Raw genomic sequence first — 14,298 nt, 5'->3', positions numbered from 1 at the left:
AGTTGCTATAAAATATAACAAATAACATTCTGATATCAACTCATGTAGAAAACATAGGAAAGTGGAACCTGAAACAGATTTTATCTTGGGAGGTGCAGAAAGCGTAATGACACACATTACTATATATTGGCCAATGGATGAAGGACACATTTTTCTCATGGCTCACAATAAAGCATTACAAAATGTTCTCCCACATTCAATATATGTATTACTGAGCGCTGGCAACAAGAAACTAAAATACAGAATGAACTAGGCCAAAACTTGGATTGTATCATTCTAATCCCAGTATGTATAATAGAGACCCAGAAACAGAGCAGTAAAGGTTTTGCAAGTCAGGATTTGCAACCATAGCAATATTGCTAAAAGCATTGGTGTATTCCAATTCTATTCTTTACTGAACATAGCAGCTTGTTCAGAAAGTAGAGCCATACCTAAAGCTACAAGGGGCCTCTGGGTTCTAGTAGCCCTCTCTATCCCCAGCCCACCAAGGACAGGTTGAAATGCTATGTGCAACATATGCTGCACTACTATATTATGTCAGGTACATGCTCATTCATTTTGAGAGAGCTGAGACACAAATAACTTGAGCTCTCTGGAGAGAATTGGGACATTTCTTCTCCTTTATCTCAACCCTGACTAGATCACACTAAATTACCCTCTATTCCTTTTCAAAACAGGAAATTGTCATCTGTCTGCTTCCCACCTATGCGAGCCCCCAAATCCACGCTGGGAGAGCAACTTGGGCCAGCTTCAACTGGTGGATGGGAAAGAGAAACTGGGGCTTGGGCCACGCAACTCGAGGCCATACTGAATGACTCTGAAGGGGGCCCCAAGTTTGCTTGACACAGTCCTTTCCTAAACTAGAAACCCAGTTACAGTCATTTCCCTTTGGGATTCTTAGCCTGCTGTGCCTTTTCAGACAGTTACAGAGCATGGAGTATATTTAGGGTATTATGTAGCATAATGCTAATTCACAACTGTAACAGACATTTCCCCTTGGGGACTGGATCTCAATTTGATTTTATTAGTTTTGTCAGTTTGCCCACCATATTAGACAAGGCTGGATTGGCTGAGTCACAAACATCCCAACTACAGAACAAGAGTGGCACGCCTTTATCCAGGACATAGGCATTGAGAACACAGTAAGAACTACTTTGCATTGCCCATGCAAGGATTGGGCACCAAAGAGAACACAGATTCTAATCATGCGGACAAGATGGCCCACAATTAGTGCATGGTGCAGGCAGAGTAAAATGTCCTTCCTGTCAATTTGACCAGCGAGTACAAGTTCAAATACAGTCAGGTCTTCATGGGTCTAAGCAGATATTCTCCCTTCTGTAACAGGAACAGAATCTGTATTGAAATTGGAAAAAGACTCCTAAAATGATCTGACTTTAGTCAAGCATCAGAATAAAGCTTATTCGTTATGTAGGCATTATATAATTTATATACTGCAACACAGTCAGGCATAGGAAAGAAAAGATGCCTCTTTACCACTTACTGATCAGCTTTTTTAAGCCACTTTGGAGTTTGCTATGAAGTACTAATTTTTATTTAGTTCTTTCTCTTGATGAAGAGAAAGTATAATGGACTGACTGCTCTTGACCTCTATTTCTCTAGAGCCCAGACAAGCTATGGTGAATTACATGTACCCAAGAAAGTAGATGATTTTCACCCAGCGTTTTGGTCTCTAAGAGCATAACAATTTAAACACTTATTCCTCATTTACTTCTATTTCTTACAAAGACCAAAACCACTTTATTCCATCAATCCTTGGGCAGTGGGAAGCTCAGGCTCACTTTGAAATCTGTGTTTTCTATTTATGTACAATGTTTTCTTTTTAAAGAGGACATTCCATTAACAGGAAAACTAACCTCCTCATCAGCCAATTAGAGACACAAAGTGGGTGAGGTAATATCTTTTATTGGACCAACTACACTGCATCATCAGCCGATTAGCATTCCCAAGCATTCTGAAAGATTCCTAAGATAACATTCAGTCCTTGAAAATCGAGAATCATGTGTGCTGATCAGCTGAAGAGCAGAGATTTACAATGAATTTTTAAAAAAAGTAACCGGGGCACAGTATGTAAGCATTTTATATACCGCTGCCATACAGTTATACCTTAGATAGTCTTAATAAAATACAAGACTTTGGTCTTAAGGACTTCATAGCCTTCCTGAAAAGCAAGCGCACAATGCACCGAACTTGGACTCAGGAGATCTGGGTTCAGAACCTGGCTCTGTCAAACTTCTTGTGTGACCTTGAGCAGGTCACTACGTCTCTCTGGGTATTTTCCCCCCATTTGTAAAATGGGACGCATGAAAGTTTGCTTCCTCACAGATGTGTTACAGGAATGAATTCATTAACATTTATGACATGCTCAGATACCACAGTGATGAGTGCTATAGCTAAACCTATCAATACATACTAACTTAAACTTACATTACCTTTGTCTTTGTAGAGCGGACACCAGCTTCCAAGTGCTTGTACCTTATTTGCTCCAAAATGATTTGCCTACTTTAGATTTTTGTTAAACTTCATCCAGTAGAAAGTAGTGTCAATGCCCTGAAATTAATGATTGACCCAAGGGAATGCTCCTTCAAGCCTGTATCAGTTAAATGACTGAAACTAGACCATTTACTGCATTTTGATAGGTTCATTTTAAACAAACCCTCTGTTGCAACTCCTGTAGCATAATACTCTAAAGATTGTGCCCTGGGGCGCTCGTGCTCCCTTGAACAGTTTGTTTACATAAAACATTTTCTTCTTGTTGGCTGAAAGTGATTGTAAAACAATTGGGGATGTAGGGGTGAGGGTTAAATAGTTGAATTGAGGTTGCTATTTGGTAACAGTTCTCTGAAGAGCAGTTAGAAATAAAATTTTCACAAGATTTTTTTTTTTTAAAGCCTGTCAAAAGCTACAGAAATCTTTACGCAAAGACAGGATAATGCTGGACTGTCTACCTTGAGCACCAAGTTTAGACAACTTATCCAGGAAGGTTGCCAGAAGATCTGAGTGTTGAAAATCACAAGAAACCAGTGATGGAAAGAGATTCAGAAAGGATTCAGTCCTCCAAATCCTTGCTAATGTAAAGGGTGTGACAGCCCAGACCCGAACTGTCCAAAAGAAAAACGTCCCAGTTCGACCTTTAGTGTCACGGGCACAAGTCCCATACAATGGGAGTTTCACTCACATAATTAGGCCCAAAGGAACAGAGAAAGTGACTTTAAAGTTCTAAGCAGTTACATTACCTAATAGGACAGTGAAATATACTCTAAACGACGACAAGAGTAGTATTTAGTGAGGGGTTTTGTAAAAAGACAGTCCCACAAAAGCTTAACCAGGGTAGAAGATACAGAAAAGGTCTCAGACTGCATCCAGTATCTTCAGCTCTATTAAAACATTTTGTAGCAGCTGAAGGGTACATTTTCAAGGCATTTTGTGCTGTTTTAGTTACATAGCTTAAAATCTGCACAGTGCTTTGCAAGTATCTCTCTAATTCCTACCTTAACTTCTCAGAAGGTAGTAACCCCAATATCTCCTTATTTCTCACACACTGGTATGGTGAAATATGCTAGTAAGGGCATGCCATTGCCGCCCTCCTGCACCACAGTCATTATTTATAACAAAGACCTGTGAGACCCATCTTTTACCCCTCAGCCTGAGGGACTCAGTATGAGTTGATGTGAACAAGGCAGTTGGTCTTCATTAAAAGTTGAACCTGCAGTTCATCAACCACATTAAATAATAACTGAGACCCAATAAAATGAACCTATTTGACAAAATACTTTTTTTCACTTGTACTTCTAATCAGGGCTAGTTAAGTACCTGCATCATATAACTGGCAGCAATGTATACTTTAAATCAGACTTCAAAATCTAAATAATGATGAGATAAAAGATCTTTGAAGCAAAATCAAAGTATGAAATAGTCATTATGTGTAATCATTATCACAATTTAATGGCATTTTCTGCTGGAACAGGACTATGAGCTGGCATGAGGATGTCTAACCACCTCTTATTATTTTACCCTTCATCTTTGCCCCAGCTGTCTAGAAAAATGCCAGCTGCCACGTGTACCTTTGGCAGGTTAGTCTGGTGCAAATAAGGCAGAGGTCCCTGAACTCTGGGGCATGTCCCTCTAGGGGGGCCTGGAGAAACGTTCAGGGGGTGCATCATGGTAGGGCCAAGGGCCACCCCCCACAGGGGGCGGGGAGGAAGGGTCACACAGCCCCGCTCTGCCCCCAGCTCTGCTCCAGCCCCGCCCTCAGCCACAGCCCTGGCTCCTGGTCCCAGCCCCAACCACTGCCTGGCTGTAGCTTCCATTCCCAGCCCTGACCCCAGTCCCACCCCCAGCCTCGGCCCCTGTCTGCAGCTCTGATCCCAGCCCCAGTCTCGCTCCTGACCCCAGACGGACCCACACCTGTGGCTCCAGCCTCGGCCCCCTTACCCCTGTCCATGCCCCCCTCCCAGCCGTGGCCTCATTCATGGCCTGGCTTTGTGGGGAGTGGGAGGAGAGGGGGAGGGCGGGCAGCACTACCATGAAAAGTTTGGGGACCACTGAAATAAGATATCTGTGGAAATTATAGTGTTATAGTTGAAAGGATATGAAGACCCCATGTTGGGATGAAGAATTCTAATACTAACTAATACTAATTCTATCCTTTAAAAATTGTCATATCGCTGACTAACAAGGCTGAGATAGGAAAAGCCACACCAGAAGACTTCCTTTCCAGTCAGACAAACCAACCCACCCTGTAATACGTATCATAGAAGACCACACACTTGCTAGTGAAAGACAGATCGGGAAATATGCAAGAGTATATATTTTTGTGTGTGCATACATACGTAAACATCATGCTATGTGCCTAAAAATATATTCTGAGGAAAAAACACAGTGGCAGAAGAAGGGTAGAAGTTATACACTTCAAAACGCCCATATCTTGCTTTTGCTTTATGATGTATTTATTTTTGTTTGTTTCTATTTTGTGAGCACTAATTAAGGTCTCAATTTTGTTGCTGGGTTTAGCGGGCAAAGGGCTTCCAACCATGAATAACTGCATAACTTCAATGGAATTACTCGAAGTAGGAAGTGGTATGGTGTGCAGGATCAGGCCCTCAAATTGGTAGTAAAGGTACTTCTTTTGAACTTATCCTTTTTGAACAGATTTCTGGGTTTTTAGTTTAACACATAGTCTTCAGTTTGTAGAACAGAGAAGCAATAGCAAAGAAACTCAAAACAACAAACACTCCTTAATCTTCTCTGTTAAGCCAGTCAGGACAGAAGAAGTCAATGAACAATAGCAACATAACCACAGCATGTGCTACTTAAGCACAATGGAAAGGAGGGAAGAAGAGTTAAGGACTCTGAATGAAATCCTGACCCGACTGGAAATTTTGCCATTGACTTCAGTGGGGCTAGAATTTCACTCTACATTTTCATGCATTTATTGCTATATGGCATACTGTGTTTATTTGTTTCATTAGTTTCCGATGTACTACTAAGCTATTAGAACAGCATCCTTCTGATTGTGTATTATGGAGACATTTAGGCATCTGTGTGGGAGTGCTGGATCTAATCTGTCAAAGGATGATATGAGAGTAATTTTCTGGGCCAAAGAAAAAGCTTTCGATTGATCCAAAAAGTATTGGATTTCAAGTGGTCACTTTGCCCATGAATGGGGGGACATTAATGCAGCTAGTGGAGTCTGCACACACGCTGAGGAAATGCGGGTTTAAGATCAGCTGGCAGAATCTTAGAGGGGAAAGAGAGACACACACAACAGCAGGAGAGGAGTTTGAATACACTCTTGCCCTATTTGCTACTTGCACAGACAGAGAAGAAGCCATAAGCAGAGGACATGTTCAAACAGAAGACCGTAGCTCTTATTTACTGTCATAAATATAAAGGGAAGGGTAAACCCCTTTGAAATCCCTCCTGGCCAGGGGAAAGCTCCTCTCACCTGTAAAGGGTTAAGAAGCTAAAGGTAACCCCGCTGGCACCTGACCAAAATGACCAATGAGGAGACAAGATACTTTCAAAAGCTGGGAGGAGAGAGAGAAACAAAGGGTCTGTGTGTCTGTATGCTGGGTCTTTGCCGGGGATAGACCAGGAATGGAGTCTTAGAACTTTTAGTAAGTAATCTAGCTAGGTATGTGTTAGATTATGATTTCTTTAAATGGCTGAGAAAAGAATTGTGCTGAATAGAATAACTATTTCTGTCTGTGTATCTTTTTTGTAACTTAAGGTTTTGCCTAGAGGGGTTCTCTATGTTTTTGAATCTAATTACCCTGTAAGATATCTACCATCCTGATTTTACAGGGGGGATTTCTTTATTTCTATTTACTTCTATTTTTATTAAAAGTCTTCTTGTAAAAAACTGAATGCTTTTTCATTGTTCTCAGATCCAAGGGTTTGGGTCTGTGGTCACCTATGCAAATTGGTGAGGCTTTTTATCCAACATTTCCCAGGAAAGGGGGGGTGCAAGTGTTGGGAGGATTGTTCATTGTTCTTAAGATCCAAGGGTCTGGGTCTGTAGTCACCTAGGCAAATTGGTGAGGCTTTTTACCAAACCTTGTCCAGGAAGTGGGGTGCAAGGTTTTGGGAAGTATTTTGGGGGGAAGGACGCGTCCAAACAGCTCTTCCCCAGTAACCAGTATTAGTTTGGTGGTGGTAGCGGCCAGTCCAAGGACAATGGGTGGAATATTTTGTACCTTGGGGAAGTTTTGACCTAAGCTGGTAAAGATAAGCTTAGGAGGTTTTTCATGCAGGTCCCCACATCTGTACCCTAGAGTTCAGAGTGGGGGAGGAACCTTGACATTTACTCACCCAGATAAATTTTGAATTCAGGTTGGTTCTCTCTCTCTCTCATCAAAGCCGGGGTATAGATTAATATCCCTCACATCTCTGAAGCTTGTACTAATGTTGTGTAGAAAAGTTTATTATGGTACTGAGAGCATATTGATCAGCCCCTCACTTTTGGCTACTGGTTCAGATAATTATGCTCTGTCTTTTTCCCTTTCCTCCTCCCCTCTCTGTTGTACCATGAATTTTCAGGAATGATTATTCAAAATGTATTTTCTTCTTCATTTGTAGGAATTAAAAGAGAATCTGGACAAATCCATCAGCTGCCTCCACCAAGACCACATTTTCCCTTTCTCTGGCCTTCTGCTTCTTTACAGACAGGTATCAGCTCCAAATCTCCAACAGACTGACCTACTATGATAGAACACCAACTCCTAACCAGTGAACACAATAGAAACATGCAAAAGTAATGCTTAATTGCGAGCAAACATAAACTGTAACTTCTACAATTAAAAAGAGACAAAAGTCAATCAAAATACTGCTAGAAGGTATGAATTTTATGAACAGAATATCATGTTTTAATAACCGCCATCCCTTCCCCCCAAGGCCCCAGCTGCTTCCCTCGCCACTTGTCCTTACAGCCAGTAAAAAGTGGGAGGGCCACTGCCCAGGCATCATAAAATACATTAGCCAGTTTCAAGTTCTTTTGTGCGAGATACTGAACATTTTGGCTAATTTTGTTTTTAGAGTCAAACCTTAGTGCTTTTAAGTAATTTCTCAAACCCATACTTCAACTCCTATAAAAAGTGGTCTATTTTTCAAAACTGTTGAGCCACCCCCAGGTCCCATTTATCGACTGTTGTGTTCAAGTTTAGAAAACAAAAAAAAAAGGTAACAAGCAGTGCTAAATACCATAATCTGATTAAGGATTTTTTGCTTTTGTTTCAGGTTTCATAAATTAAGGTGTTCTCTGTGTATATAAATCTCCCCACTGTATTTTCCACTGAATGCATCTGATGAAGTGAGCTGTAGCTCATGAAAGCTTATGCTCAAATAAATTTGTTAGTCTCTAAGGTGCCACAAATCCTCCTTTTCTTTTTGCGGATACAGACTAACACGGCTGCTACTCTGAAACCTTTGTAACTCAAGAATACCTAGTTTTAATCTGACAGTATGAGTTTAAAATTATTTTATTTTTGGATTAAGTGAGATGCTACCTTGAAAAAAAATGAAGTGGCTTCTTTCCACATACATTTTTCTTAAAGAATATTGTTACCTGAAAAGTCTCAGAACCTAGGTCATTATTGGGTGATAGACCCAGAAGGACAGAAATATAAAAGAAGCATTTGTTTCCCTGTGCAAGTAAAACTGAATTTTAAAAAACATCCACTCAGAAACAAATAAGGTGATAATTTGATAAAGTAACATGATTTTATATTCTAAAGCAATCACTTCAGATGTAAAGTATAATGTTTTGATGTCTTGACTATTTCAGTGGGTGTGGCAATTTAAACTGGGATTTGTTTTGAGATCTTAAATCCTCTGCTTTTTATCCTCAAGAACTTTGAAAATGGTTTTCTTCTCCCAGTTCCTAGCCCTAGGGAATCTTTACAATGCACATGCTTCTTATGAATAAACAAACATGCCTTACCTTCTGGGAAGAATGCATACAAACCACGGTATTAATTACTGCTTTTCACTAAGCTGAACATTTAAATTGAACTTTAACAACAATATACTACTAGAGCTTAAGGGGAAAAAAAAACAAAGAGGGCATGATGCAAGTCTGAGCAGGTCCCACTTTGTCGGGGTGTCCCACTTGTCAGGTCCCAGCAAGTCTGAATGTCCCACTCTGTAACTCCTAGCAATCTCTTCTCAGTCCACACCAAGGGGTCTATATTCTCCCAGCTGACATGCTTTAACATTGCACTTTAAAATGGAAGAAGATCAAAGGGTAACCCACACAACTCCTGGGTGTGGTGTTCTGGCCATCTAGTGGCACCAAGACCACTTAGAGAGAGTTAGCTAACAGTCAGTCCGCTTTTAGCTCATGCGATAGAGTCTCATGCACTGAGATCACCGGTTTGATCCCGCCGAGGACTGAGGTCTGTCGGAGTTACAAAAGCACATTAGGGAAACTGCAGTGAGTGATAGCAGGGTCCATGCAAACAGTTAGTGCACTACACACTAGTGTGCTGTAGAGCTACACCCCATTTTCCCATGCACTGTTTGTCTAGACAAGCTCTTAGAGAGCAAGCTAAAAATGATTAGAAGGACAACAGCCTTGCTTTCCTGGGGAGATCCGTGGAGATAAGAAAACCTCTCTCTGAGAAACTGCTTACATTTGTTTGGTGGGTGAGTGTGTGAGAGAGAAGAAGTTTGTGAAGTGTGGGTGTGGTCTTTGAAAAACAAATCTGGGGATATGATTTTATGGTTAAAGCTCTGTTTTACCACGAGTTCAAACCATAGACCACATTCATAAAAAGGAGTAGAGTGTAAACATGAAATTATTGTTGCTAAATATCTAATACTGAAAATTGATACAGCAGAAACTGAAAATTGATACAACAGATACTAAATGTGTTATCTATATTTCTACTAGAGTTCTGTAGATATTCAAATTTACTAGAGATTTTCTGCAAACTATATTTATGTTAATGAATCATGCACAGTGTACACAAACTAACTACTTAAGGGACACAAATGTCATTTATGTTTAAATTAGGGAAGTGGTGGGAAGAACAAAAAAAATGTATTTGAAGAATGTGGGTTTGATTGTAGCTTATATTTCTGAAGAAAAGGTACAGTATCATTAAGAAAACTAACTCTCCTAACAGGGCACAGTTTAGTGCAACCGTGTCTGGCTTCTTGTGGCAGGACCGGCTCCAAGCACCAGCAAAAGCAAACACGTGCCTGAGGTGGCACATTTCAAGGGGCGGCGTTCCAGACATTCTTTTTTTTTTTTTTTTTGCAGTTGCACTCTCGGAGCTTGGGACGGTAAATTTTTTGCTTGGGGCGGCAAAAAACCTAGAGCCAGCCCTGTCTCGTGGGTTTCATATTGCTTTATTTGACTAGATCTGGGTGGGCAAACTACAGCCAGGGGCCGCATGTGGCCCTTCAGATATTTTAATCCGGCCCTCGAACACCCGCTGGGGAGCAGGGTCCAGGGCTTGGCCTGCTCCTTGCGTAACGTGGCTCCGTGCGGCTCCTGGAAGCAGCGGCATGTCCCCTCTCCAGTTCCTAAATGTAGGGGCAGCCAAGGGGCTCCACACACTGCCCCCACCCCAAGTGCCACCCCCACAGCTCCCGTTTGCCGGGAACCATGGCCAATGGAAGCTGCAGGGGCAGCGCCTGCGGATGGGACAGCATGCAGAGCTGCCTGGCCGTGACTCAATGTAGGAGCCGGAGGGAGGACATGCCCCTGCTTCCGGGAGCTGCTTGAGTTAAGTGCTGCCAGGAGCCTGCACCCCTGACCCCCCTCCTGCCCTCTGAACCCCTTGGTCCCAGCCCAGAGCACCCTCCTGCACCCCGAGCCCACACCCCCAGCCAGAGCCCTCACCCTGCCTTCCCACACCCCAACCCTGTGCCCCAGCCCGGAGCCCCTTCCCGCACACTGAACTCCTCATTTCTGGACTGATCACAGAGCCTGCACCCCCAGCCGGAGCCCTCACCAGCTCCCGCACCGCAACTCCCAATGTCATGAGCATTCATGGCCCACTATACAATTTTCATACCCAGATGTGGCCCTCAGGCCAAAAAGTTTGCCCACCCCGGTCTAGATTGATGATTTCCTATGGAGGGCTGTCTGTCTCTCACACACACACACACACACACACACACACACACACACACACACACACACACACACACACACACACACACACACACACACACACACACACACACACACACACACACACACACTTTTTCCAGCAGACACCATGAAGTTCCTAGACAAAAAGTAATTGGACTACAATCATTCAGTGGAGAAAAAATAGCCTTAGAAGTAGGGTTTATTTGAGGTCTGTTTAAAGATATCAGTATTCATTTACTGGAAGGAAACTCTATTTGAGGTAAGGGAGGAGCCTAAGTTATATAAATGAGCCACTAGAATTCTTCTGCTGATGATATATGTGATATCAGTCTTGTGGAGTCAATAGTGGAACGAGGTCTTATAGTTCAGCACCAATGTAATGTAGTTCAGATATTATGAGTAATGTAATTCAAAAAGCAATTTTCAAATTAATTTGACTGCCAACTTTATTTCATTTACAGGCATATTTATCTAAGGCAGCATTTAAATTGTTTATTTAATCTAAAAAGCTAATTCAAGGACATTTTAAAATACCCTATTCGGATCTTTGTACAAAAAGTATAATGAAAATGCTGTCAGATAACAGGACAGAAATTTAGTGCAGGGAGAGGAAGTCTCAAACAGTGTAGGGGAGACAAAAAGAAGAGAGGCTAGAGCTAAATTTGGACCACAAATAATTGTTTGGAGACCTATTTGAAAATGCTATGGTCACACGACAACATGCATAGCACCAGCCTGGTGGTATTGGAGGTGGTCTGTAAGAAGGTTCTTTGGGACCACTCCCAGATTTAATTGACATATACATAGTTGTAGACATACATACATACAAATAAAGAGGGGCAAGAGAGTGGACTCTGGGCCACTACCAGTCTCCTCTATTAGCGTTGTTGTCTATGGTCACATACATACATCAGTCACCAACAGGAGGTTATGAATCATGATTACTTAGCACAGAGTGTTATTAGGACTGTGGTCACATACACACAGTACAGTCATCAGCAGGGATCGAAATAAGGAACTCTGTACCAAAAAAAACCCACCCACACACCCACAACTTGAGCTAAAAGGAAAAACTTCCTAGCTGTAAGTACCAAGGTGTCATAATTGCTACAGCAAATTGCTAGAGGGACACATGAATTATACAGGTTAAGACAACGTATTACACCTGCATACAGGAGGTGTGAACCTTTGTCTTTTCAAGGGAAAACTCTCTTAATAAGATAGGTTTCAGAGTAACAGCCGTGTTAGTCTGTATTCGCAAAAAGAAATGGAGTACTTGTGGCACCTTAGAGACTAACCAATTTATTTGAGCATGAGCTTTCGTGAGCTACAGCTCACTTCATCAGATGCATACTGTGGAAACTCATTTATTTGAGCATGAGCTTTCGTGAGCTACAGCTCACTTCATCAGATGCATACTGTGGAAACTCAGTTTCCACAGTATGCATCTGATGAAGTGAGCTGTAGCTCACGAAAGCTCATGCTCAAATAAATTGGTTAGTCTCTAAGGTGCCACAAGTACTCCATTTCTTCTTAATAAGATAAGCGTCTGGGGGCTGCTAGTCTTTCTCCTCACCCAAACCAGAGGATTATTTGAACAATTCTGGTGAAATTTAGGTTATTTTTTTACTGTCATTTTCTTCAGTTCATTTATTGCACAATCAAAAGTAGCCTTCAATATTAATATAAATAAGTGTTCATAATAGCTAACTCATTCCTTTCCCCCCGTATTTAGAGACCTGGGATATCTTTCAGGTAAGTACAATAAGAGTATAAAGTATATTTAATGTAATTCAGCAGTTCAAAAGGTGCACATCTTTTCTTGCATACCTCCTTCCTCCATTTCTTTATACCTTTCCCTTCTCCACTCCTTCAGTCTCCACACCACACCTAGTCTCTCAATTCTCTTTTAGTAAACAGTGGTCTTCCTAGTTAGCCATTGTCTGAAACGGCATCTAACGTCAAACACTTCTGCAGGAAGGTGCACAACTGCCATAACGGATTGTTATGCAACAATATGCCTTTGTAGAGCGCTTCCTACTACTTCAGCCACCAGCCTTTGGAGTAATGGTAAATGGATAGCAATGTTAAATGGATAGCAACCCCCATTCTTCGGGATAAGAGAAATAAAATATACACCGGTGGAGGAGGAGAATATTCATTATATCTCTTCAGAGAAAAAAAAACAAACCACACACACACACACCCCAACTCCCTCCCGCACACACAAATATCACAATTTTCCCCCTTTCAATTCTTGATTTTGATAGAAATTTACCAGCTCTCCAATTTATAAAAATGAATGATTTATTTTGTATCCAGCTAAGCTCTTTATCTCCACAATATTGTGTGGCAGTGAACTGGATAGGTCATCATTACTTAAAGTGGTATTTTCTTTTAATTTCATTCAGTGTCCTGTAGTTATTGAATGATGAGACACTCTCTGTTTCCTTTCTTCATACTATTTACTAGTTTTATACACCTCAACCGTGTCACCTCATCATCTTCCCGCTCTAAATCAGTTATCCATTATCTTATTTCTCTCTTCCCCTGTCTTATTGAAGTCTCTCCATACCTGCAATAGCTTTTATTGTCTCTGTCTGGATTTCTATTAATTCCTTTGGAGTGGGGGTGAGCAAAACTGAACTAATCGTGGCCTCACTGCAGTCAATGGCAGTTTTGCCATTAATTTCAGTGGGACCAGGATTTCAGTGTTTACACAATGTCATTATAATGTTTTCAGTATTATTCTTTATGCCTTTCTTGCAGAAACTTAACCCTTTATTTGCTCTTTTGACAGTCATCATACACTGAGCAGATATTTTTAGTGAGTTGTCCACAGTGACACCTAGGTCTTTTTCTTGCAGGTTAAAATGAATGTATGAACTTTTCCATTCTCTCTCTTCTCTCTCTCTCCATGCCCCTCTGTCCTTTTCATATTCACCCCCTCCTCTGGTGCTGACACTCTCCCATATTAGCGTCTTTCCCCTTGCTCCTCTTCTGTACTGTCCCCTTTTCTCCCTGCATTCTCATCTCTCTGTCCCACCTCCTTGCATTTGCTTGTCTCTGTCATTCATCATACTCTCTCCACTTGAATTTTCCACCTATACAGAACTTCAGGCATGTTGAGCTCATATTTACCCTCATTGGCACAAAGGGTTGAAAACTGCCCCCTGCCTATGCCAACAGGTGTAGCCCTGCCTTTTGACTTCTCTCCACAAACCGTGATGGCTTGCGGGACAATAACAAATTTATTTTGCAGTGTTTTGGGGTTGTGGAATTTGTTTTTGTTCTGCTAGGGAATGAAAATGAGATCTTTCAAAAATGTTCATGAAGAACCATGGAAGAAAGAGACTCACCCTAGATAGCCAATAGCTCAGTGGCTAGGGCACTCACCTGGGTATGTAAGACCCATGTTCTAGTCCCTGCTTTGCTGGATTCAGACAAGGAATCCTGCACCTCCTGCATCCCAGGCATGTGCCCTAACCACCAAGTCTCTTGGCTGAGGTACATCTGTCTCCGACCAGAAACTTCACCTAGACCTAAGAAATCTTCCTGGAAAATTTGTCAAAACCAATGCATAAACAGCAAAAAGATTAGGTTTCAATTAATTGGTATTTTCAGATGAAAAACATGTTTAATTGAAGAGTTCCTGAGCAGCTGTAGACAGCATCCTT

At 41.6% G+C, this 14,298-nt stretch overlaps 1 protein-coding gene across 1 annotated transcript in view; it reads right to left on the bottom strand.

Moving 5' to 3' along the window:
- The window catches only part of DSCAM (DS cell adhesion molecule), a 558,550-nt gene extending 544,514 nt beyond the window's left edge, over window positions 1–14,036 (bottom strand). The window contains exon 1 of the mRNA XM_077813965.1: window positions 14,018–14,036. Within this exon, the coding sequence (XP_077670091.1) occupies window positions 14,018–14,036 (19 nt within the window). The remainder of the gene's footprint in view (window positions 1–14,017) is intronic.
- Window positions 14,037–14,298: the final 262 nt, after the last annotated feature.

The sequence above is a fragment of the Eretmochelys imbricata genome, chromosome 1 (assembly GCF_965152235.1).
Source record: "Eretmochelys imbricata isolate rEreImb1 chromosome 1, rEreImb1.hap1, whole genome shotgun sequence".
Lineage (NCBI taxonomy): Eukaryota > Metazoa > Chordata > Testudines > Cheloniidae > Eretmochelys > Eretmochelys imbricata.
Note: the sequence above shows the minus strand (reverse complement) of the source record. Positions and strands in the feature narration are given on the sequence as shown.